The following is a 27,416-nucleotide window of genomic DNA, read 5'->3' as shown; positions in this document are numbered from 1 at the left end:
TTTTGATGAAGGAATCGTGCACAAGAATCTCACGAATGTCCATTTTTAAAAAAAACCTCAGGGAAGGGTTGATTTTGGCTCGTTTGAAGCTTTTCTTTACTGAATTTTAGAGGTTCCTTCAGTCACGAAGTAACACTACATTCAACATTGGTGCCATCAGTGCGATGCAATGATGGCACCAATAAATGTTTCAATTCCAGTCATTTTTTTCCTCCCCTTTTCCTTTGGAGATCGTGACGAGCACTACGGATCACAGTTCTGACTGCAGTGGTCAGTGATTGTATTTCAGGAAGAGGTACATGTCTTTTGTGTGTAAAGTAGTGATGATTCCCTGATATTATGAAATAACTTGCAAATTTCTGTTTAAACAAAAGAATATCGGGCAGATGACACCCCCCTCCCCACCTACCTCTGCCACCACCACACATACACAACTGAAAAATCTGTTGGCATCAGAATTGGCCACTTAAGCACCTCGATAAATCTAAGGGCATGTTTTTGTTTGATTGGATTTTGTACCACATGTATTGGCATGGTGTGAGAAGTATACCCTTGTGATGTACATAGGGGAAAAGGAGAGGGTGCAGAATATAGTGTTGCAGTTACAGGTCGGGTGAAGAGAAAGATCAGCTTAATATATGATAGACAGTTTAAAAGACTTAGAATTCAGTTTTAGAAGTGCAACACGGGAGTAAAAAAAGAAATTAAAGGGGGACAGCTCACAAGAAGTCGCTTCGCTCCAACATCATTTTCTTTTGTGGTTTGTGGCTACCTGGTACCTTGCTTGCCCACTGCAATATGGGTGACAGGCTGGGGTGGGCAGAAAGATGGTGACCAGGCTGACCATTTTACTTTCCAAGTTTTCCCAACTGTCCCCCCGCCACCCTCCTCCACCCTCAACCATCAAATCATAGAATAGAATCACGATAGTGCAGAAGGAGGCCACCCGGTCCATCGGACCGACCACAATCCCACCCAGGCCCTATTCTCGCAACCCCACAACATCTACCCCACTAATCCCTCTGACATTTGGGTCAATCTGGCCTGGCCAATCAACCTAACCCACACATCTTTGGACTGTGGGAGGAAACCCATGCAGGCACGGGGAGAATGTGCAAACTCCACACAGACCATGACCCGAGGCCAGAATCGAACCCGGGTACCTGGTGCTGTAAGGCAGCAGTGCTAACCACTGTGCCGCCCCAAATATTCCAGCAAGGGGCTGTAAAATTCAGCCTTTTGTAACTCACATTTGTTAACTCAGTTAATTACTTGACATTCACAGACTCGCCATTTCTAAAGTCTTAAAGCCCTGAAAATCACTTACGCAGGCACTTGGGGAGAGATTTATCCCAGGAACCATCTCCTTGACAGGTCAGCACATCTGATCCCAACAGGTAGTATCCGGCATTGCACTCATATGACACGCTGCTACCATAACTGAATCTTTGCGCAATGTTCAGTTGCACCCGACGAATACCATTTTCAACATGTGCTGGATCTGAACAGTTGACCACTGTAGGAAAGTAAGAAGATGCAAAAGGTCTTTCTACCCCATTTTCACGTAGCCCGAAAAGCTTTGTAACTTTGCAACAGTCGTCGTTCATACCTTTGCACATGGGAAGTGAGTTGCTCCACTGTCCGTTGGATTGGCATTGGGAGCTAATGGCGCCATGCACTGTGTAACCTGGGTTACAAGTGAATCGAACAATATCATTCAGGTTGAATTGAGTTCCATGTGTTATGCCATTACCTGGATTACCAGGGTGGCCGCATGTAATGGCTGTGAGAAGAAAATAACACAATCGTTATTGTGTAATACATAAGCATTCTGTAATATCTCCCAGTGAGACTTTGATTCCCAACTAGCCGTTCCTCCATTGACCATTCAAAGCTTTTAATACGTCTCTGTTTGGAACTATCAATGGCTATTAGACCCGTGACCCAAAATACACCACAGAAAATCTAACCAGAGTCTGTGGAAAATGTGAGAGTCACTGAGCTTCCCGAAATACACACCAAAGGTCCATTTTCTTGTCAGGAGAATGCATCAGGAAACCAACATAATGCAGGAGGGCAGGGAGGAGGGGGGAGGGGCGGGGGGGCAGAGAAGCAGAGGTGTTGGGCCTTGGGCGTGCGTGGGGGGGGGTTGGGTGGAATTGGATTGTGCCAATGGGGGTGGGGGGGTACGGTCAGGCCGGCTCAGGCCTGGCTGGAGGGGTATGGTGGGGATGAGTCCGATGTAGGGGGAGGGGAAATTTCATGATCGGGGGGTAGTCAGGGGTTTGGTGGGTGGAAGACATCCTGTGGGCGGGCGGGGTGGTGGGGGGGGGGGGGCTTGTCAGACCATGAGGGGTGCCCCCTGGGTGTTTGGGTGTGTTGTGGTGGTGGTGTGTGTATGTGTGGGGGAGGGGGGGGGGGGATGTTCCTGTAGGGGTTTGGTCTGACTCTGTACAGTAGTTACCCAGAAGAAAGAAAAGATTTTGATTCTTAGAACTTTTTGGGGGGTAACTGTTGGTGTAACCCTGGTGGGACCATCTAAAGTTTGCAATTTTCAGATGGTTGCCCAACACAGGGCAATAGCCCAGGGGAAGTTTGCACTTCTGGGCAGTTGCTGTGCAAACCATTACCTGTGAGGTTCTGAGAGGGTCTCCAGTGAATACTTGGGGTATCTCCCACCCACCCGAATCCGATGCTGGGAAGCTCAGAAGAGATAACCCAATAACTAACATCCATGTCCACTGAAACTCACCGTACACAAGATGTTACCTCACATGCCTGGGAGAAATTCATGCATTGCTGTCGCGAGGCAATTTAAGCAATTGTATTGCTGATACAAGGTTATACCTTGCGGGAAAACATATTGGGAATTCGGGAGCACTGTCCGAATTTTTTTGTCAATGAGAAACTCTGAAATACTACAGTTACCCCTTAGGCACATCGTAGTACACACAGAGAAATATTCAAAGCGCACAGTACCGCATATGAGTAAACTCGGTGCATAATTTATATACCCTGAACAGGAGTTCACATTGAAACAACAGTTAGGTTAGCACTGACTGGAAGTGAATTGTCACTGCTCATTCAGTATAAAGTGTGGAGTGCCAGCCCAGTAGTCAACCATTTGCTCATTCCCAGTGCACTGAATCTGACTGGTAACAGTAAATTACCTCCATTTTTTCACAATGCAGAAAGATCCATAACTCAAAAGCTCCACCAGCGTGAGTTATGACTGTCTTTAGCAAGAATGAAAGAACTCTTAAAAACTCACTAGCACCAGTGAGACGCTTCCTATTTATTGCAAAGGACTGAGCTATTGTTTAAAATGAGCATAGCCATTAAACAGATCCTGGAGACCTGCATGTGACCTGTCAACTACTGGAAGATTATCCAATTTCATGTGTTATCCTTTCTATTTTTCAATCTTATGAATTAGTGCTCCACTGGATGCTTGAAATAAAATCCATCCTAAAGGATCAAGGCAGTTTGCTCCAAACACGCACTATCTGCATTACTACTGTGCCTCAAGTGGTACAAAAAACAACACTTTGAATTGTAAAAGACTTGAGCCTAAGTGATTGTGTTGTGGAAAATCAGAGAAAATAGGCTTTTTTTTAATTGCAAGGGATGTGGGGCATCGCTGGCTAAGTCAGTATCTTTATTACCCATCCCAAGTTGACCTTGAGAAGGTGGTAGTCAGCATCTTCTTGAACTGCTGCGATCCACTATTGGAACCCTCACAGTGCTGTGAGGAAGGGAGCATCAGGATGTTGGCCCAGTGACAATGAAAGAACGGTGATCTGGTTCCACGTCAGGATGGTGTTTGGCTTGGAGGGGAAGGTGCAGGTTGTGGTGTTCCCACACATCTGCTGCCCTTGTCCTTCTAAGTGGTAGAGGTTGCGGGTTTGAAAGATGCTGTCGAAGTAGCCTTGGTGAGTTGCTGCACCAAATCTTGCAGCTGGTACACACTGCTGCCACTGTGCATTGCTGACAGAGGAAGTGAATGTTGAAGGTGGTGGATGGGGTGCAATAAAGCAGGCTGCTTTGTCACTGGATGGTGTCAAGCTTCTTGAGTGCTGTTGAAGTTACATTCATCCTGACAAGTGGAGAGTATTCCATCACACTCCTGACTTGTGCTTTGTAAATGGACAGGTTTTGGAGAGTCAGGAAGTGAGTTACTCACCACAGATTTCCCAGTCCCTGACCTGCTCTTGTACCCACAGTATTTATATGCCCAGTCCAATTCAGTTTCTGGTCAACTGGAACCCCAAGGATGTTTGTAGTATGGGATGGTAATGTCATTGAATGTCAAGGGGCAAGGGTTAGATGCTGTCTTGCTGGGCCATGATTCGCCGTGTCAGGGTACCAGCTGTGTGACGTGAGGGAAATATAAACTGGGAGGTCTTCCCAAGAGGAAAGAAGGAAGGAATATGAAGCAGTCCATGCTTTGATGTTCTTGCACAAAGATTTAATGGCTGGAATTTTACCATCTCGTCCACCACGGGAATCGGAGCAGGCGGGCCATGGAAAGGTCTGTTGACCTCGGGCGGGATTTTACAGTTTTGGGACAAGTAAGGCCGTAAAATCCACATTGAATCTGATTGCCAGTAACCTGACAACAAATAGTCCCCTTGTCTTGTCACTTGGAATGAGGTATTGTGTATAGTGCGGCGCAGTGGCACAGTGGTTAGCACTGCTGCCTCACAACGCCAGGGACCCGGGTTCGATTCCCGGCTCGGGTTACTGTCTGTGTGGAGTTTGCACATTCTCCCCATGTCTGCATGGGTTTTCTCCGGGTGCTCCGGTTTCCTCCCACAGTCCAAAGATGTGTGGGTTAGGTGGATTGGCCATGCTAAATTGACTCTCAGTGTCAGGGGTACGAGCAGTGTAAATACGTGGGGTTAAGCTGATAGGGCCTGGGTGGGATTGTTGCCGGTGCAAGCTTGATGGGCTAAATGGCCTCCTTCTGCACTGTAGGAATTCTGTGCTTCTCAGTACAATTTTAGTCAAACTGGGTCCCAATCAGCTTTAAGCCTCCACATTGCTTTAAGTTAAAGATGCTGTATATGTTCGGGAGGCAATTTACAAATTCAGCTTGCTGCCCACAATACAACATCTTATTTGTGACGTGAAAAGCTGTGGACTGGTGCTGGTGGATGACCAGACAGGCCTCTATTCAAAAGGTAGAGGCATAAACCTCGGAATATGAACATGACGTGTTCCCATTTAATCACATTGATTTTGCTGTACATGGTGCTAATACTTTCGCTGTCTGGCACCCTAATCAGTGGCCCGAAGCCAATTTAGCTAACGCCTTGTGAATTCTAACAATAGCATATGAGCAATTAATCCAAAGCTCTCCTAAGAATAAAGTTTAAAGTATCAAGTTTGTTTATTAGTGTCACAAGTAGGCTTACATTAACACTGCAATGAAGTTACTGTGAAAATCCCCTCGTTGTCACACTCGGCGTCTGTTCGGGGACACTGTGGGAGAATTTAGCATAGCCAATGCACTTAACCAACACGTCTTTCGGACTGTGGGAGGAAACTGGAGCACCCGGAGGAAACCCATGCAGACACGGGGTGAATGTGCAAACTCCGCACAGACAGTGACCCAAGCCAGGAATTGAACCCGGATCCCTGGTGCTGTGAGGCAGCAGTGCTAACCACTGTGCCACCGTGCTGCCCCAAAAGCGCAAAATAATTTAAGATCCTTACCTCATTGATGCGCATCAATTGGACACGAGGCTCAAAGCTTCGGTAAAAGAAGGCTTTTATGAACTAACAATGGAACTATCAGAACTTTAACACACTATCCCAGACTGAAGGGGTCCCGTCCGAGCAGGGGGTCTTATACCTCTCCCAGGAGGCGGAGCCCGACTGGGATGTGCCACAACAGTAACAATCACAGGTGTATCAATCCCACCCTAGCCCAACAACAACATTAGTACAATCCCACAGTAACCTATATACATTCCCATAGTCCTGGCCAGCCCTGGCCCAGTACTATCCAGTGGGAACCAACGATGGTTCACCACATTCACCCCTCCTTTGAGAAGAAAGGCCGGCGGGGTACGAAAATAGACTAAAATGTCAACAGATTATAAGTTCAGACGGTCTGGAGGACCGCACCGTCGTTGTGACCTCCTCAATACCGGCGGTGACACCGGAGTAGGCACTTGCGGTGGCGTTCTCCACAAAACGGCGTCCAGCTGTTCTCCCACGGACTCACAGGCCGGTTGACCCTGATGAAACGGTAGTGCAGGGGATCCTGACACATTCTGCGGTGGCGACGATCTTCGGGGCTCAGGCAAGCTGTGCATTGGAGTAAAATTGTTAAGCACTGGTCCCGATGCTGTCCGTGCCACATCCGGGGGAGAAATAAGGGATAAGGGATTCGTCACTGGGGGTATGGGAGCGACAGGAGTTGCTACGTCCCCTGCGGGTCGAGACTGTGTCCTCTCGCCCGTCAGGATATGCCACATAGGCATACTGAGGGTTGGCGTGGAGGAGGTGGACCTGTTCGACCAAGGGGTCGGACTTGCGGGCCCTTACATGTCACCGCAGGAGGACGGGTCCTGGGTATGTCAACCAGGCTGGTAAAGATATCCCCGAGGACGACTTCCGAGGGAATGAGAACATCCTTTCGTGGGGAGTAGCATTGGTTGCCGTACACAGGAGGGAGCGAATGGAGTGAAGCGCATCAGGGAGGACCTCCTGCCAACGGGAGACTGGAAGGCCTTTGGACTTCAACGCCAATAGGACAGCCTTCCAGACTGTAGCATTCTCTCGTTCCACCTGTCCATTACCCCTAGGGTTGTAACTCGTGGTCCTACTAGAGGCAATCCCGTATGAGAGCAGGAATTGCCTCAAGTCATTGCTCATGAACGACGAGCCCCTGTCACTATGGATATAGCTGGGGTACCCGAACAGGGTAAAAAGATCACGGAATGCCTTGATCACCGTGGCAGCCGATGTGTCTGCGCAGGGGACAACAAACGGGAACCGGGAGTACTCATCTATTATGTTCAGAAAGTACACGTTCCGATCTGTTGAGGGAAGGGGGCCCTTAAAATCAACACTCAGCCTCTCGAAGGGGCGAGTGGCCTTGACTAAATGTGCCCGGTCAGGTCGGTAAAAGTGCGGTTTGCATTCCGCGCAAATCCGACAGCTCCTCGTCACCGACCTGACGTCCTCCACCGAGTAAGGCAGGTTGCGGGCTTTGACAAAGTGGTAGAGCCGAGTGACCCCAGGATGGCACAGGTCATTATGGAGGGCGTTCAAGTGATCCTCCTGCGTAGTAGCGCATGTTCCGTGCGAGAGGGCATCCGAGGGCTCATTGAGTTTCCCTGGACGATACATGATATCGTAGTTATAGGTGGAGAGTTCAATTCTCCACCGCAAGATCTTGTCATTCTTGATCTTGCCCCTCTGTGAATTGTTGAACATGAACGCCATGGACCGCTGGTCCGTGATCAGGGTGAACCGCTTTCCCACCAGGTAATGGCGCCAGTGTCTGACGGCCTCCACAATGGCCTGGGCCTCCTTCTCCACCGCTGAATGCCGAATTTCGGGGCCTTGGAAGGTGCGGGAAAAAAACGCGACGGGCCTGCCCGCCTGGTTAAGTGTGGCGGCCAGGGCGAAATCAGATGCATCGCTTTCCACCTGAAAAGGGATGGATTCGTCTACCGCGTGCATCGTGGCTTTCGCTATGTCATGTTTCAATTCCATGAAGGCCAATTGGGCCTCTGGCGTGAGTGGAAAAGTCGTGGACTTGATAAGCGGATGGGCTTTGTCCGCGTAGTTGGGGACCCACTGCGCATAATAGGAGAAGAAGCCTAGGCATCTTCTCAGTGCTTTTGCGCTAGCGGGCAAGGGAAGTTCAGCAAGGGGGCGCATACGGTCTGGATCAGGGCCAATGACCCCGTTTTCCACCACGTATCCCAGGATGGCTAACCGGCGCGTACGGAATACACACTTCTCCCTGTTGTAGGTCAAATTCAGGCGAGATGCAGTGCGTAAGAAGTTCTGGAGATTTGTGTCATGGTCCTGCTGATCACGGCCGCAGATGGTGACATTATCCAGGTACGAGAAGGTAGCCTGCAGCCTGTTCTGGTCCACCATTCGGTCCAAAGCACGCTGGAAGACCGAGACCCCATTGGTGACACCAAATGGAACCCTAAGGAAATTATACAGATGACCATCCGCCTCAAAGGCCGTGTATTGTCGGTCCTCTGGGCGAATGGGGAGTTGGTGGTAGATGGACTTAAGGTCTATGGTGGAGAACACCCGGTACTGCGCAATCTGATTGACCATATCAGATATGCGCGGGAGAGGATACGCATCCAGCTGCGTATATCGGTTAATGGTCTGACTGTAATCAATGACCATCCGGGGTTTGTTCCCGCTCTTGACCACCACAACCTGTGCTCTCCACGGACTAACACTGGGCTGTATGATCCCTTCTTTGAGGAGTCGCTGAACCTCAGATCTGATGAAGATCCGATCCTCAGTGCTGTAACGCCTACTTTTAGTAGCGATGGGCTTGCAGCCTGGTACCAGATTCTGAAATAAAGAGGGTGTGGTGATCTTTAACGTAGAAAGATTGCAGGCGGGGCGCTTTGGACAATTTGGAGACTGCAGCTGTTCTCCCACTGTCAGCGAAGGGAGTGGCCCACCGTACTGTAGGATCACACTCTTCATGTGGACCATAAAGTTTAGTCCGAGGAGAATTGGTGCGCAAAGATGCGGCAACACAAGGAGCCTGAAACGCTCGTAAATTGTGCCTTGCACTTTCAAAGTTTCAAAGTTACCACACAACGTCCTAGCACAGCGACAGACCGGGACCTTGATGCCATAGAGATTGTCTGTTTGGCAGGTTGAATCTCTTCACCGTGTCAGGGTGGATAAAGCTCTCAGTGCTCCCGCTGTCAAACAGACAATAAATTGCATGATCATTTACCTGTATATCCATCATCGAACAATCAAGCCTGTGAGGCTTAGCCTGGTCCAGGGTGATCGACGCCACCGTTGGTCCGTGAACGTCACTGCAGGCAGCTGTGGTCGATGCTGAGGACCCCTGCTGGTCGCTCATGGTCATCGTCGACCAAAATGGCCGCCCCCATGAATCGCACATGGGTGAGGGCTCCAAACGTAGCGACCCCTGGTGGTCATCCTCCTCCGACTCCGTCGACCGCAATGGCGTCGTCCTGGACTCGCATGTGGACGAACCCCGTGAGTACTTCGACGACGATGGTGATGATCCCCGTTCCGAAGGGTCACAGGCCGCACTGCCGTTCCTGGGCTTCGATCTGCACACCTTCGCATAATGCCCCTTTTTACCGCATGCGGTACAGACTACCGCTTTAGCGGGACACTTTTGTCGTGTATGTTTGGCTCCTCCGCAGAAGTAGCACCGCGGGCCGCATGGGGCTGCAGCCGTCGTCTGGTCCACATGGGAGCACGCCATAACACTGCACTTCAAGCCCGAGGGGCGAGGAGGGATTTGCGACTGCTCCTGCCACGTTGTCTCTACCTGGTTCTCCGGATACAGGACCAAGCTCTTCGAAGCCGCCTCAAGCATTTCAGCTAGTTCCATGGCTTGGGTCAGGTTGAGATTCCCCTTTTCTAGCAGCTTGAGACGGATGTATGAAGACCCGACCCCAGCCACAAACGCATCTCGGGCGAGGTCGTACATGCTCTGCTCAGCCGACACAGCTTTGCAGTCACAGCCCCTGGCTAGCTGCAAGAGCTCATTGGCGTAGTCCTCCATGGTTTCGCCCGACTGCCGACGTCGTGTAGCGAGGAGGTAACGAGCGTGGATCTCGTTAGGAGGTTTCGTATAGCGCTTCTTTAGAGGCTCGAGGGCCTTCGGGTAAGTGGTGGCCGCACGGATCGCGAGGTAGACTGTGTCGCTTACCCTCGCATGGAGGACCCGGAGTCTGTCATCATCTGTGGTGACCGCTGCGGAGGCTGCTAGGTAATCTTCAAAACACTTCAGCCAGTGGTCGAAGGTGTTAGAAGCGCCCACCGCACGTGGATCTAGCATCAGACGTTCTGGCTTAAGGATTTGCTCCATACTCTCCTTTCTTTTTTTCTTCCGTCGAGAGTTTAATTTTAGTTAATAAAATTGATGCGCACCAATTGGACACGAGGCTCAAAGCTTCGGTAAAAGAAGGCTTTTATGAACTAACAATGGAACTATCAGAACTTTAACACACTATCCCAGACTGAAGGGGTCCCGTCCGAGCAGGGGGTCTTATACCTCTCCCAGGAGGCGGAGCCCGACTGGGATGTGCCACAACAGTAACAATCACAGGTGTATCAATCCCACCCTAGCCCAACAACAACATTAGTACAATCCCACAGTAACCTATATACATTCCCATAGTGCTGGCCAGCCCTGGCCCAGTACTATCCAGTGGGAACCAACGATGGTTCACCACACTCATATCTTCTGATATCTTTCTCCTTTAAGTATTAATCTATATGTGTCTAAGTACTGTATGATGACTGATTTGCCTTCAATAATCATCTGTGCAGCCTAATAACCCATTATATGAAAAAGAATATTGGTTACCCAAGTGAGTCAAGTAAATGAACACAGAAACCAAGCAAGGAAAGGAAGAAACAGTTGACTTGACATTTTGATTAGTAGCAAAGGAAGAGAAACAGAATAGCTTCACCAGAGGCACACCGTTTCTTTTCATTGATTATTAAATCACATTCTGAAGCAATACTTACGCACACATACAGGCGATCGGCCGGACCACTTGTGGTCCTGCTGGCAAATTCGGACTGAAGTTCCAATCAAGCGAAAACCTGGACTGCACTGATACACCACTGTCCCACGATAATTAAAGTTCTCTCCAATTATCTGACCATTGACAATGGGCTTGGGCATCCCACAGTGACCAGCTGAAGCAAAATAAAAGCTGCAATCAGTAACGTATATGGTGTAATTGATTTCAACTCAAGGACAGAATTCAAAGAGGATAAGGAACAATAGTTGCCTTTTAACTTCTTACATGAAGAGACTTTACAAGTTGCTGCTGAGCATGTTGACAAGTTTTAGTATTTTCCTGTCCCGGTGCAGTAATTTTGTAATGTGATAAGTCAGGAGGGTTAATCTGGGAACTCATCTTTACAATTAGAACTTAGCTGCTCTGTGTAGGCAAAGTTTATTTATTAGTGTCACATGTCGGCTTACATTGACACTGCAATGAAGTTACTGGGAAAATCCCCCAGTCGCCACACGCCGGTGCCTGTTCGGGTACACTGAGGGAGAATTTAGCATGGCCAATTCACCTAACCAGCACGTCCTTTGGACTGTGGGCATAAACTGGAGCACCCGAAGAAAACAGATACGGGGAGGAAGTGCAGACTCCGCACAGACAGTGACCTAAGCCGGGAATCGAACCCAGGTCCCTGATGCTGTGAGGCAGTAGCGCTAACCACTGTGCCACCAGGTACCAGGATTAATCCCAGGTACTGTATCTGAATCTTCACATTACTGGAATTCAATGAAATAAAGGGAAACCTCCAAATCTATAGATGTTAAACTTGTCAACTTGATCATCTTGGAATTAGTGACCAGTAGCTCTTTGCTTAACACACACACTTAATTGCAAAATTTCACAGGCAATTGCTAAACTACGTTTCACTAGTATTTACTGAAATTTTTCTTTGTCACTAACTTCCGCACAAATATCAACAAGCAAAATCTGCTGAGCAAAAACCTCTCAAGATAGAGGGTTTTTCACACTGCTACGTAAATACTGACCGAGACATTTCACTTGCATTCCACTCCACAGCCCGTTGGCCTTGCATTCCCGCACCCGGGATCCTACCATTGTGTATCCGGTATTACAGGAAAATATGGCAGTCGCTCCGTATATCGTTAACGTTCCCATCTTATTGCCATTTGGAGGAAATGGCAGTTCTCCACATGAGATTACTGAAGAGTTACAAAAGGGATTAATTCATTTTAGCAATTCAACATCTGTAAAACACTTCCCTTCACTATTTTCTGGTCAGCTGGAAGTCTGACACAGCCATGTTTAAATGTTTACCAACCAAATAACATTTAGAATTACATTTTGTCCAATGTGGATGGTTTGCCCTAGAATGACACCATTTTCGAACATTTCAGAGCAGGGAGGCAGAACCAAGGTTTCGGGATCCCAAATGTGTTGGACAGAGAACATCACAAACCATGCCGTTTGCCTCCGCGTGTAAGCATGCTTTGTCCTCTTTGCTCAATTATTACCATCCTAAGTGTTAGGCTTGCAGAGATAATCAGTGGAGGATAAACTCCACTGATAAAACCTGCAGGAGTAGACCGAGTGGTGAGCCAGTCTGGTCAGTCAATCATTAGCAGTGGACTGAAGTTCAGTAGACCTGCCTTGTTAGGTGGCAATTTATAGCCTCTACCTCAGACAATTGACTTGGTTTCAAAATTCCCTCCTCAGATATGCCACTTTGGAGCAACTTTAACCTCCCAAGACCTCGCACTCTGTCTAACCTCTCATCCAAGGAGGTTGTCTGGCATTCTGTTCAAAATATTTTGAATGAATAATATAGATATTTGAGAAATAGATGCAGCAGATCTTGTGTTTGCAATATCAGCATGAATACAATAGGAATAATATTGATTGCATTAATAATTAACACAATAGCATTGTTGCAACACAACTTTGTGCAAGATAAACAGGCCAACTAGTCAGGGCAGCATGGTGGCAACAGTGGTTAGCACTGCTGCCTCACTGCATCACTGTGTGTGTGTGTGTGTGTGTGTGTGTGTGTGGAGTTTGCACGTTCTCCCAGTGCCTGCATGGATTCCCCCAGGTGCTCCGGTTTCCTCCCATAGTCCAAAGACGTGCAAGTGAGATGGATTGGCCATGCTAAATTGCACCTGAGTGTCCAAAAATGTGGATTAGCCATGATAAATGTATGGGGATAGGGCAGTGTGGTGGGCCTGCGTAAGACGCTCTTTCAGAGAGTCAGTGCGGACTTGATGGGCTGAATGGCCTCTTCTGTATTGTAGGGATTCGTTGATTGTATATCTGAGGGTGGAGAGAACACGTGCAGACATGAATCAAGCCTATTTCCATCCTGGTGAGTTTGTTTATGAACTAATATCACTCCAGAACAAAGGTTTGTCTAAAGGGTATGAGCGGCGAGTTGGTGAATGTATTTTGAGAAATCAGATTAAAAGATATAAAAACTAGATAAGCAACAGTAAACATGTGAAGAATTAATTCATAATATGCAATGAATACATGCTCCCTTAAGGAATAAAAAACAGGAAAAGTGGACCAATTGTGGTGAACAATATGTGTTCAAGATAGACTTGGTTAAAGGAAGAGGTTCATAAATTTGCCATAGTGAATAATAAAGGTCAGCAACGGTAAGATTTTAGAGTTCAATAAAAGACTAAGAAGGAGAAAATATGATGAGTAAACATGGAAGAAATCTAAAAATAGATTGTAAAAGCTTCTACAGTTATTTAAAAATGAAGAGATAAACTAAAGCAAACGTGGGATCCTTGGAGGCAGAGAGAGGAAAAATTATAATGTTGAATGAGGAAATGGCAGAGGTATTAAACAAATATATAGTATCTGTCTTCATGGTGGAAGATACAAAAAGCATTCCAGAAGTAATTGGGAACCAAGGGACCAGTGAGAATTTGGAATTTAAAGAAATTAGCATTAGTAATGAAATAATCCAAGAGAAATTATTGGGCGAAAGGCTGCCAAATCTGCTGGAAGTGATGGTCTGCATCCCAGGGTTTTAAAAAAAAAGTTGGGGGATGCATTGGTTTTGATCTTCCAGAATTCCCTGGGTCACAAATGATAATCACTTGGGCTCCATATTGATTTGGGTTTCCGTATAGCAGCTTCCCAACCTCCAACCCCCTCCCCCCCTGTCCCCCGCAGAGGGGAGATTGATGGGGGTGTCCACTCTGCACTTGGGCTTGGTGACAGAGAGCCAGCAATCGGAGCTGGACATCGGGGTCGCGGGGAGGGGGGGAGGAGGAAGAGAAAGAGGTCAGGGCTGTGGCGGGAGGGGGGCAGTCAGGGCTGCGGGGCAGATCGGGGCTGCCAGTGGCGGGAATTGGGAGATTGGGACTTCTTGGGGGGGGAGGGGTTGGAGATTGAAGGGGGCCCCGGGGGATGGGGGGGCTGGGTGTCTGAGGCTGGCCAGGAGGCCAGCGATCAGGTGGTGGGGGGAGGGTGGGTCGCACGGCCAGCAGTGCAGAGTCGTGGGTCTGGCCAGTGATTGAGCTGGCAGTGCAGTGTTACTGCACATGCATCGATCTCCACTTTGACATGCACAGAAACCCGCTCAGCGCTATGCTGCCGGCCTCTCCAGCGGGAATAGGTCCCGCCCACAGCTTTTTAATGAGATTCATGCCAGTGCACTCTGCAGCGCTCAGTGTGGGAGATTCATTTTGAAAATCCCATTGAAAAAAACAGTGGGATTTATTCCAGTTTTTACGCAAATTCAGCACTTAAAATTATTTTGAGAGAATCCCACCCAAGCTGTGTGAAAGACATAATGAGGAGTCACTCCCCTTACTACAAACAAACGAAAAATGACCTGCAACCTGCAAGCATCTTTAACATTGCAGAATGAGAGAAGGTACTTTACAGGAGCATAATCAACTAAAGTGTGACACCAAATCATATATGGAGTTATTCGTACAAAAGCAAAATATCCCATTGGCACTGGAAATCGGAAATAAAACCAGAAACTGCTGGAAATACTCAGCAGGTCCAGCAGCATCTGTGGGGAGATAAAGGTCTAATGAAAGGTCATGAATGACCTGAAGGTGAACTCTCTTCACAGATCTCTTCACCTACTGCGCATTTCTAATTTGCTCTGTTGTTATAAAGGAGATGTTCAGAGAGGTGACCAAAAGGTCGGTTCATGTGGTAGGTTTCAAGGCGTGTCTTAGAGAAGCAGAGAGGTACACGGAGAGAATTTGAGTGTTCACAGCCTAGGCCGCTGACAATGTCACTGCTACAAATGGAGCAATCTAGATCACAAACACACAAGATGCTCAAACCAGAGGAGCACAGAGATCTCATCGGGTTGTATGGCACAATGAGGTGGGGAAAGTTAAGCCCATAGAGGAATTTGAAAACAAAAAAGGGAATGTTTAAATTGAGGCATGATAGAAACATAGAAAATCAGAGCAGGAGTAGCCCATTCGGCCCTTCAAGCCTGCTCTGCCATTCATTATGATCATGACCGATCATCCAACTCAATAGCCTGACCCCACCATCCTCCCATATCCTTTGATCCCTTTAGCCCCAAGAGCTATATCTAACTCTTTCCTGAAAAAATACAATGTTTTGGCCTCAGCTGCTTTCTGTGGTTGTGAATTCCACACATTTCACCACTCTCTTGGTGAAGAAATTTCTCCTCTCAGTCCTAAATGGTTTACCCTATATCTTTAGACTGTGGCCCCTAGTTCTGGACTCCCCTGCCATCGGGAACATCCTTCCTACATCTACCATGTCTCGTTCTGTTGGAATTTTATTGGGTTTCTATGAGAGCCCCCATCATTCTTCTAAACTCCACCGAATATAATCCTAACCGACTTAATCTCTCCTCATACGCCAGTCCTGCTATCCCAGGAATCAGTCTGGTAAACCTTCACTGCATTCACTCTATAGTAAGAACATCCTTCCTCAGATAAGATGGGCAAAACTGCACACAATATTCTTGGTCTGGTCTCACCAAAGCCCTGTGTAATCGCAGCAAGATCTCCTTGCTCCTGTACTTGAATCCTCTCGCTTTCAGGTCAACATACCATTTGCCTTCTTCACCACCTGGCTGCACCTGCATGCTGACCTTCAGTGACTGGTGTACGTGGACACCCAGGTCTCATTGCACATTCCCCTCTCTCAATCTATAACCATTCAGATAATAATCTGCCTTCCTGTATTTGCTACCAAAGTGGATAACCTCAGATTTATTCACATTATATTGCATTGGTGTGTATTTGCCCATTCACTCAGCTTGGTCAAATCGCACTGAAGCATCCCTGCATCCTCCTCACAGCTCACCTTCTCACCCAGCTTTGTATCATCTGTTATCAGTTGGTCTGCCCTGCCAACTTACTGTCCAGATGGTGAACACAGAAATCATCCTAAAGTGATTTGATGTGAATGCATTCCTTAAAGTAAAACTTAATTAGTCAGAACCCTCGTGGCATTTTGCAAACATAAGACCAAAAGACAGACAATTTTGGGAAATGTCTGCCATCCATGAAAGCTCTGACATATATATGGTGAACTGGTTAACAAGTTTGTGTCCAATTTCTCCTGATGCTGATTAACACACCAATAAAGGAACAAAGAACAGTACAGCACAGGAACAGGCCCTTCAACCTGGCACTTACAGGCACTTACACCCACCAATCCTTAACTGACACATGACACCTTTCTAAACTAAAGACCTTTTGCCTCTACGCGGTCCATATCCCTCTATTCCTTATTTATGTATGCATCAAGATGCCTCTTAAACATTGCTATTGTATCTGTTTCCACCCCTGGCAGTGTGTTACAGGCACTCACCACCCTCTGTATAAAAACATTGGTACTGATTTAACAAACGTGTAAGAATAGTAGAGAAATTCCATTTCCACGTTAAACATGCTTTGTCACAAATTAACTGGAATCATTTTCACTTTCATAGTTTCAGCCTGCCAATAACTTTTTGTTCTGGATATGGAATAGAGGAGTGTACACTAAATACATATTTAAGAATGAATTACAGCAATGAAGAATTGGATTTTCTTCGGATCCTGTCAAAACTGACCCCCGCCGCAGATTCCCTGGTGTGACGGGCGAGTCAGGGAAATTACCATTGACATTTGCGGGACTCTAAGATCCCATTGGCAGCCGATGGCAAACAGTCTCTGCTGTGGGAGGGGGGATGGGGCTGGAAAATTTTAGCCTTAAAGTTCATTTTAAGACCCCCCCCCCTCTCTGTCTTTATCTTGGTGAACTTATTTTCATTGAGATACTAATGCTTGAAGAGGATATACTGATGATATAATGATGGAACTGGATGACAAGGGCTCCTGACCTTACAAAAGAACTGGGTCAACCTCAAAACTGGTCTGGCCAATCAGCCAAGTGCTCCGGGTATATAGTTTGACATTTTAAAAGCATATAAATGATATCTGCCTGCTGTTAAAGTTAAAGGTAGCATTTGACAGCTTCGCTACCTTGGCTTACCAAAACTTTCAATCAGGAACGAATGAAAAGCGACATTTCCCTGAATCCCTCCACCCTCACTGATGTATAATCACCCCAAAGCACCACCAACCTACAATCTTCATCAGATTCCAGCGATTGTCATAGCATCAGAGAATTCCCACAGTACAGAAGAAAAGCACTTGGCCCATCGAGTCTGCACTGACTCTTCGAAACAGACCATAAGTTATAGGAGCAGAATTAGGCCATTCAGCCCATTGAGTTTACTCTGCAATTCAATCATGGCTGATAAGTTTCTCAACCCCAATCTCCTGCTTTTTCCCTGTAACCTTGGAGCCATTTACCAATCAAGAACCTATCTACCCTGCCTGAAATACACTCAATGACTGGGCCTCCACAGCCTTCTGTGGCAATGAATTCCACAGATTCACCACCTTCTGGCTGAAGAAATTCCTCCTCATCTCAGTTCTAAAGGGTTTCTCCTTTACTTTGAGGCTGTGCCTTCGGATCCCAGTCTCCTCTACTAATGGAAACATCTTCCCCACATCCACTCTATCCAGGCCTTTCATTATTATGTAAGTTTCAATAGATTCCCCCCTCATCCATCTGCACTCCATCGAGTACAGACCCAGAGGCAAGTGCATCTTACTCAGGCTTACCCCCCTTCCACCCGATCCCCATAACCCTGTACATTTTCCAAGGCTAATCCACCTAATTTACACATCTCGAGACACTAAGGGGCAATCTAACAGGACTAATCTACCTAACCTGCACATCTTTGGAGTGTGGGAGGAAACCAAAGCCCCTGGAGGAAACCCATGCAGACACGGGAAAACGTGTAAACTCCACACGGACAGTCACTCAACACCAGAATCGAACCCGGGTCCCTGGCACTATGAGGCAGCAGTGCCAACCACTGTGCTAGTCTCTCAATCTGGTTGGCTGCCCAGTGGGAAAGGAGTTTAAAAAAAGAGACCAATGAAGTCCAGACGTTAAATTTGACAGGATCTTTGCCTTCCTTGTATTTCCTGGTTTCTTGTCTTTCAGATACGTATCCGGCCTCCCTCTCTGCTTCCCCATGAATATAGGGATCATTGTCCATGCCACCATTCAGGATGTGTGAACAGCCTGTTGGACTGTGGAGACCCCCCCTCCCCCCCCGACACACGCACACACTGACAGAAAGCTGACAGGACAATGATGAACTTGGCCATCTTTTCCTTCCTTAATCCATGAATGTGAAAGGTAACTTTAGTGCTAAATGCTGTCTAGCTATGGTCACCTACATCCCAGACTGTGGATCAGGAATCCTCCTTTCTTGGATTTACTTATTTATTTTATTTATTAGTGTCACAAGTAGGCTTACATTAACACTGCATTGAAGTTACTGTGAAAATCCACGAGTCGCCGCACTGTGGCACCTGTTCAGGTACACTGAGGGAGAATTTAGCATGGCCAATTCACCTAACCTGCACACCTTTGGACTGTGGGAGGAAACCCATGCAGACACGGAGAAAGTGCAAACTCCACACTGACAGTGACCCAAGCCAGGAATCGAACCTGGGTCCCTGGCACAGTGAGGCAGCAGTGCCAATTACTGTGCCACTGTGCAAGGATTACCTACCACAGCACTGGTATTGAAGCACTCGGCTCATCAATGACTCGAGGTAATAATTTCTAATATAGTTCAAACCATTCGATGGGTCAGTCATAAATACCAATCAGCAGCTGCAACCTTTTTCAGTCTGTAAACAGACCAACAAGCAATCAAAAGTAAACCATTCTTCTTATTGCAAGGTGATTTGACGAAACAGCCACCATGTCTAATGTTTTCCATCACTAATCTGTGATAGCGTGCTGGATCACATACTTACTTTCACAGCTGGGCTTCTGATCTCCCACATTCCACGTCCCATTAGCCTGACAGCTGATGGCCCTAAGTCCTTGCAGGTAATACCCTGGGTCACAAATGATAATCACTTGGGCTCCATATTGATTTGGGTTTCCGTATAGCAGCTTCCAGTCCCCGTGCTCCACACGGATACTATTAACTTCAGGACATGTCACAGCTGGAACAATATAGGTTGAACAACAATCAATAGCAGTTTATCACTTCATTACTCGCAGAGTTATGCAATTTTCTGATCGGTTGTCATGTTGATCATTCAAGAATTAAAATGAACCTTCTCTGTGATTTCAAGATTTGTCAATACCCCATTATGATTTACAGTAAATAAGAAAGATATTGCAATCTATTAATTTACTTTTGTTCTTTCTTTTTAAATTCTACCTCATGAATGCACCCCACAAATTCTTGAATGAAAGATTCCCCTCTCTTTCAGACTGAGAGAGTCGCACATTCCTCATATAGCTCCCATTGATGACGGGACCATACAGCAGATCTCTTGCAATAACTGAGCATTAATTATCTGATGAATGAATGGCAATGGTGCGGTATGGAAAAGCTAAGAATGCTCTATTTCACTAAGGTGACCTGGAAGTGCTTGCCACGAACATGAGTGGAGCAAGCAGTTCCATTCTCAGCACTGGCATCCCTCAATAAGATGGTTGATAATGGTATTTTTATTTTATTCATTCATGGGACATGGGCATTGCTGGCTGGCCAGCATTTATTGCCCATCCCTGGTTGCCTGAGGGCAGTTGAGAGTCAACCACCTTGCTGTGGCTCTGGAATCACATGGAAGCCAAACCAGGTAAGGGTGGCAGATTTCTTTCCCTAAAGGACATTAGTGAGCCAGATGGGTTTTTCCGACAATCAACAATGGTTTCATGGCCATCAGTAGATCCTTAAATTCAGATTTTTTTTAAATTGAGTTTAAATTCCACCACCTGCCGTGGCAGGATTCAAACCCAAGTCCCCAGAGCATTAACTAAATTTCTGGATTAATAGTCGAGTGATCATACCGCTAGACCACCGACACCCCCCTTTTTCCCCCTACTTAACAGCTCTGACTATATTTCAGTTTATTTATTAGTGTCTTAAGTAGGCTTACATTCACACTGCAATGAAGTTACTGTGAAAATCCCCGAGTCGCCACACTCCAGCACCTGTTCGGGTACACTGAGGGAGAATTTAGCATGGTTAATGCACCTAACCAGCATGAGTTTCGGGCATGGGTATTTCGGAATAGGTATTTTGGAAATAGATATTTCATTACCTATGAAGCATTTTGGGATGTCATGGGACCACAAAAGGTGCTTATGCAGGTATAAGGTTGTTCTTCCTGTCCTAATTTTGCCTGGAAAATACCTGCCACATTCTTCATCATGAGGCATTCTTAAACCAGCCCACTTAATAAATGGTACTTTGCTGACAAATTTTGAGTTGATTAAAGCTTTTGATAACTCGTTGAAGCACATTCATTCCGCACACATGGCAGCTGCTGCAAAAAATAGTTTCCATTTGTTTAATGGTTATTTTCCAGGCTTTGTCAATAATCTGAGTAGAAGCAACTCTTTGTCAACTCAAAGTGAGTTAATTCACAAAGACTTCAGCTATGTAATCTTAACAAGACGCTTTATTGCATCAAGGCTGGAAGGTGGTGGTGGTGGGGGGGTATAATTCTACATTTCACATCTTAATTGGAATAGACATTTGTTAATAATTGCAACAAGGAAAGACTGATGAGACAATTAGAAGGTAACTCCCAGTGTAAGTACAAACAAAAATGTATTTTGAAAAAAAATGTTTCACCAAGAATTAAACAAGATCAAGAGAAAGGAGAGAATTCTTAGCTATGTCCTAAATTATGAGGAGGTTTGGACAGAGTGGATGGAAAGGAACTGCTTCCACATGGAGGAGGGTCAGTAACCAGAGGACACAGATTTAAGATAATTAGCAAAAATCCAGAGATGAAAGCAATCTTTTCTTTACATAGCAAGTTCTTATGAATGGGGGTCTGTTAACTCAGGTGGCTGGTTAATGACGCAGAGCAATGCCAAGAGCACAGGTTAAATTCCCGTATCGGCTGAGTTATTCATAAACCTCAACTTGCCCCTGGCCTGAATTGTGCTAATCCTCAGGTTAAAATCACCACCTGTCACCTGGGACTATGGCCACTTTACCTTTTAAAACTTATGAATGGAATGCACTGCCTGGAAAGGTGATGGAAACAGATTCTGCAATAACTTTCAAACCAAAAATATGCTTGGAAAGGAGAAATTCCCAGGGCTGTGGACAAAGAGCTGAATAGTGGGAATAATTGGATAGCTTTTTCAAATAGTTACCAGAGACAGAATGGGTAGAATTAACTCCTTCTGCATGAATTTAGGAAGCATAGTTAGTAAGTTTGCAGATAACACCAAGATTGGTGGCATAGTGGACAGTGAAGAAGGTTATCTAGGATTGCAACGGGATATTGATCAATTGGGCCAGTGGGTTGATGAGTGGCAGACGGAGTTTAATTTAGATAAATGCAAGATGATGCATTTTGGTAGATTGAACCAGGGCAGGACTTACTCAGTTCATGGTAGGGCGTTGGGGAGAGTTATAGAACAAAGAGATCTGGGGTACAGGTTCATAGCACTTTGAAAGTGGAGTCACAAGTGGACAGAGTGGTGAAGATGGCATTAGGCATGCTTGGTTTCATTGGTCAAAACATTGAATACAGGAGTTGGGGCGTCTTGTTGAAGTTGTACAAGACATTGGTAAGGCCACACTTGGAATACTGTGTACAGTTCTAGTCACCCTATTATAGAAAGGATATTATTAAACTAGAAAGAGTGCAAAAAAGATTTACTAGGATGCTACCAAGACTTGATGGTTTGAGTTGTAAGGAGAGGCAGGATGGACTGGGATTTGTTTCCCTGGAGCGTAGGAGACTTCGGGGTGATCTCATAGAGGTCTAAAAAATAATGAGGAGCATAGATCAATTAGATAGTCAACATCTTTTTCCAAAGGTGGGGGAGTCTCAAACTAGAGGGCATAGGTTTACGGTGAGAGCAGTAAGAAGTCTCACAACACCAGGTTAAAGTCCAACAGGTTTATTTGGTAGCACAAGCTTTCGGAGAGCTGCTCCTTCATCAGGTGAGTCGCGCAGCACTCCGAAAGCTCGTGCTGCCAAATAAACCTGTTGGACTTTAACCTGATGTCGTGAAACTTCTTACTGTGCCCACCCCAGAGCAATGCTGGCATCGCCACATTAAGGAGAGAGGGGAGTGATACAAAAGGGTCCAGAGGGGCAATTCTTTAACACAGATGGTGGTGAGTGTCTGGAACAAGCTGCCAGAGGTAGTAGTAGAGGCGGGTACAATTTTGTCTTTTAAAAAGCATTTAGACAGTTACATGGGTAAGATGGGTATAGAGGGATATGGGCCAAATGCGGGCAATTGGGACTAGCTTACTGGTTAAAAAAAAAGGTGACATGGACAGGTTGAGCCAAAGAGCCTGTTTCCATGCTGCAATCCTCTATGATTCTAAAGTTATCTTTTCCAGTGATTAAGTAATATGACAATGTGACATTACAAATTTAAGATAACCATACCAAACAATGATTATGATGAGGTTAGGAAAAGATTCCACAGGTGGATCAGTTAGTGTGAAATTTTCAGCCCAAACCCTTCATTGCAGCACAGCCTATGAATTCTTTTAATGGGGAATGAGCAGGACAGAGTAGACGATTCTGACCCTTAAGCCTGTTCCATTATTCAATGAGATCATGGTGAATCTGTATCGTAACTGCTTTGGTTCTGTAACCTTTAATCCACTTGCCTAATAAAAATCTATCAATCTTAGTTTTGAAATGTTTAATTATTCTATCCTTTTCTTTGAGGGTGGGGGGCAGCAGAGGGATACTTGTAGATTTTGGTGCCCTTTGTGTGGTGAAGTCATTTGTTCTCATTTTAATGTTTTGCTGTCTTGTCTGGATCCCATCAGCGGAAACAATCTCTCTCTCTCAGCCTAATCGATCAATTCTTTTAATAAGCTTAAACATGTCAATGGTCACCTCTACATCTTTTATACTCAAGTGGATATGTGCACAGTCTTTGGAATCTGTCCTTATAACTGAAGCAATGTGGCAATGCCGGCGTTGGACTGGGCTAAGCACAGTAAGAAGTCTCACAACACCAGGTTAAAGTCCAACAAGTTTATTTGGGTAGCACGAGCTTTCGGAGCGCTGCCCCTTCATCAGGTGACTCACCTGGTGAAGGAGCAGTGATCCGGAAGCTCATGATACCAAATAAACATGTTGGACTTTAACCTGGGTGTTGTGAGACTTCTGACTTATAACTGAACCCTTTTTAGCCCCAGTAACATGCTGGCTGGTGAATTTGCATTGCACGGCTCCAAGGCCAGGGGATCCTTCCTGAAGTACAATGCCCCGATTTGGATGCTTTACACTAAATGTGGTCTCATCAGAAGTGCATGTAACTGTAAAATAACAGCCATTCCTTTTTATTCCAATCCTCTTGAAATAAAGACCAAGATCATAGAATCATAGAAACCCTACAGTGCAGAAAGAGGCCATTTGGCCCATCGAGTCTGCACCGATCACAATCCCACCCAGGCCCTACCCCCAGATCCCTACACATTTACCCGCTAATCCCTCTAACCTACGCATCTCAGAACACTAAGTGGCAATTTTAGCATGGCCAATCAACCTAACCCGCACATCTTTGGACTGTGGGAGGAAACCGGAGCACCCGGAGGAAACCCACGCAGCCACGAGGAGAATGTGCAAACTCCACACAGACAGTGACCCAAGCCAGGAATCAAACCCAGGTCCCTGGAGCTGTGAAGCAGCAGTGCTAACCACTGTGCTACCGTGCCACCGACATTAGCTATTTTCATTCTCTTATTATGCCTGAACACTAGCTTTTAGTGATTCTGTATTTAGGTCCCCTTAACCTTTGCTTCTTCACAGTTCCCAGTTTCATACCATTTAGGAAATGGTCAGATATCTTCCTTAGGGTTCGATCGGTCACATGGGGGAATTTTCAGGGCCAATGAATGATGACCTTGGCCAAAATTATCTGGCCATTCACGCCCTGCCGCCGCTGCAAGCGTGGATGGGGAATTTGGCGCTCAGCCACATCTCCTTTCACAGCAGCGGGACTGAAGAACCCTGACGGCGTGAATGGCTGGAGAATCCTGGCCGGTTAGGGAAGATACAATCAGTCAATAGGGCAGGTGTGATCAGAGAGAGAGAGAGACTGACAGATAGGCAGATAGAATCCTGTGCCAGAATATGTTGAAAGCCTAACCAGTTGCACGATCGAACCCCTGGAATGCAGATCAATCTGCCCTTCTCCTTCACTCACGTGGTGATTTGTTGTTGGAAGCTGTGAAGCAGAGCTCTCAATGGCACACTCACCCACACATTGTGGAGGACTATCGCTGTTGCTCCATTTTCCATTTTCCTGGCAGACAGCAGTTGACTGATCACCAGATTGTAATCTATATCCTTCATTACACTGATAGATGGCCCTCGTTCCGAGAGTGTACTCTCTCCCAAAGACTGTCCCGTTCACGGGGGCTTTTGGAACACCACAGGAAATGGCTGAAAAGGAACATGCGTCAGGTTTGTTTGAAGTTTAATGTGCATCAATATTAACAGTTTCATCGATATACATAATGCTGCTGCTGTAACACAAAGGGGGAGACTAAAGGTGATAGCATTGTGTGGCACAGCACATTGCTGGCTCAGTGCATTGCCACTGGTCAATGCATTGTCACACCCAGTGGTCAAATACACACGTTGGGGGTGATCTTAGCAACAAAATCCTAAGTCCAGAGTGTGTGAAAACAGGAAAGTTTCAGATCCTTGTTTTTTGGCAAAGCCACCTGGCGAATCTGATGCATTCTGTGCAATAAAAAAAAAACCCTCGATCTGTTTTCCACCAGTAGGGGGAGCGAGCAGGGCCTAAATGACCAGAAAGCCAGCTGATAGTAGCGTGGGGGGGCCATTGCGCATGTGCAGATTTCTGTGCTCTGAGAGCAGAAGAGACGTGTCAATGCTCTGCTGCTATAGCCAGCCTCTGTGGCCCAGCAGCCACCCCCCCCGCCCCCCCGCCGTGGCCCAGCAGCCCCCCCTCCCCCCCCCGCCCCCACCATGCCCCTGCGCTACTGACAAGTTCAGTGGCTGTTGGGGATCCCCACCTTTGGGTGCAATGATTGCCATCCAACCGCCCCCCACTGATCACCGTTGCAGAGCAGCAGCAGTCCCTCCCTCCTTCCACCCACCGATTGCTGTGCAGAGTGCGCAGCGCCCCCCCTCCTCACTGATCACTGTGCAGAGTGCGCAGTGGTTTCCCTCCCCCCACCGAATGGCCCACCCCTGATCTGGCCCTGCCCCCCAGTAAGCCAAACCTCCCTCTGGCCCTGAACCCTTGACACATCCTGGTGGCCGGTGGGCACTGCCAGAGTGCCAGGCTGGCACTGCCCAAGGTGCCCCCCCCCCCCCCCTTGCCCCTGACTTCTCAGGGGCGCCTCAATGGCCTCCAGTTCTACCAGCAAAGCCATCACAGCTGGTCCCTGTTAATGGGGGACTGGACGTGATCCTCGCCAGAGAGAAACTTCTCCAACAAGGCCACAGAGGCAAATGAGCCCGGATGATTCTGCTCTGAGCTCGTGAATTACATTTAAATGAACATTAAAATACATTTTTAAAACATATTCAGCCTCACGGCCGCACCGGATATTCAGTGCCAGTAAAATCATGAGAGGTGAGAAATCGGGTGCAAACAGGATTTCTCAGCACGTGTGATCTTACTGGCTCACCCCACCCATTGGCCAGCGGGGTGCAATGGTAAGATCGCCCCCATTATCCATTCACCATTCTCTACAAATTAAGGTCTCAATTTTGTTTATATGAACAGAAGGAGATACAGGATTAAGACTAGGTGCTCTGAGAAAGAAAAGCAACCTTGTGTGATGAACCATCAACTCTAACTGGTGCTTGAAAATGTTTGTGGCTGTCAACAGCAGTTACCATGTAGGGGACTAAAACCCTGAGAGCACAGATAGTATTAGGGAAGAAAATACAGTCATAAAGAGAACAAACAAATAAAAAGAAACATTGGTTTGAATCACTTCAATTTGTATTTGCATTGGACCACAAACCCTCATGTGCGAAATATTAAAGAATGGGTAATATGAAAATTAAACATCAAAATTGAGAAGCTCTCTATTGTAGCGTGAAGCATCAAGACGAGGAAGCTTTGAATCACAATGATGATTTCTTGAAGGATATTTAAACGAGATACAAACTAGCTCAGTACAGATACAGGTCTATTCCCACTAACTCCCGTGTTCACACTGAAGGTTCCCTCCTCCCAGGACCTATGCCCTAAAACCCGGTATTGAATGTTAGACACAGGTCGTGATGAGAGGGCACTTTCAGTGTGATCCCAGGAGTCATAGAATCCCTACAATACTGAAGGAGGCCATTCAGCCCATCGAGCCTGCACCGACAACAATCCCACCCAGGCCATATTCCCATAACCCCACATGTTTATCCTGCTAATCACCCTGACACTAAGGGGCAATTTAGCATGGCCAATCGACCTAGCCTGCACATCTTTGGGGTGCGGGAGGAAGCCAGAGCACCCAGAGGAAGCCCAAACAGACATGGGAAGAACTTACAAACTCCACACAGACGGTTACCCAAGGCCAGAATCGAACCCGGGACCCTGGCGCTATGAGGCATCAGTGCTAATCACTGTGCTGCCCGTCGGAGCGACTAGACTTGTATCTGTACTGAGCTTGTTTGTATATGCATGGTCATGTAACCCACAAACAACTACCCCTTAAAGGGGCCACACAACTGCATTGTCTGTAAACAATCTTGCTGTAAAGTTATTTTTAACATGGATATTGTGGATATTTCTATACTATTCGATTGGAGTTTCTACATCATTCCCACTCAAGTAACAGTTTAATCTGCGTGAAATCAAATCAATAAAGCAAAAGATCATGGAATTTTAAGCATAAGTGAGCAAACTTTATGCCCAAGTAATCTATTGTTTTTATGTTAGTTTGCCTGAAGAATTCAATGCCATACCTCAGGTCAAAATGCAAATTTCCACCATTTGTCTTTACTCGGAGGGGGCTCATCACAATGGGCAGGATTTTCCGCCCATTCTCACCCTAGGGCCGGAAGGTCCTGCTCAAGGTCAACGAACTTTTGCATGGTCCGTGTCTCGCCTGCTACGATTCCCGTGGCG

The 27,416-nt window shown here is 46.6% G+C and overlaps 1 protein-coding gene across 1 annotated transcript in view; it reads right to left on the bottom strand.

Annotated features, from left to right (window-relative positions):
- The window catches only part of csmd2 (CUB and Sushi multiple domains 2), a 1,866,499-nt gene that overhangs the window by 119,424 nt on the left and 1,719,659 nt on the right, over nt 1–27,416 (bottom strand). Inside the window, exons 50-55 of the mRNA XM_078237109.1 lie at nt 24,566–24,751; nt 19,106–19,300; nt 11,783–11,956; nt 10,744–10,917; nt 1,610–1,783; nt 1,328–1,516 (exon numbers count right to left, since the gene is read on the bottom strand). Coding sequence (XP_078093235.1) covers nt 1,328–1,516; nt 1,610–1,783; nt 10,744–10,917; nt 11,783–11,956; nt 19,106–19,300; nt 24,566–24,751 — 1,092 coding nt within the window. The remainder of the gene's footprint in view (nt 1–1,327; nt 1,517–1,609; nt 1,784–10,743; nt 10,918–11,782; nt 11,957–19,105; nt 19,301–24,565; nt 24,752–27,416) is intronic.

Source organism: Mustelus asterias, chromosome 21, assembly GCF_964213995.1.
Source record: "Mustelus asterias chromosome 21, sMusAst1.hap1.1, whole genome shotgun sequence".
In the NCBI taxonomy this organism is placed as follows: Eukaryota; Metazoa; Chordata; class Chondrichthyes; order Carcharhiniformes; family Triakidae; genus Mustelus; species Mustelus asterias.
This window is presented reverse-complemented; position numbering and strand designations above follow the sequence as displayed.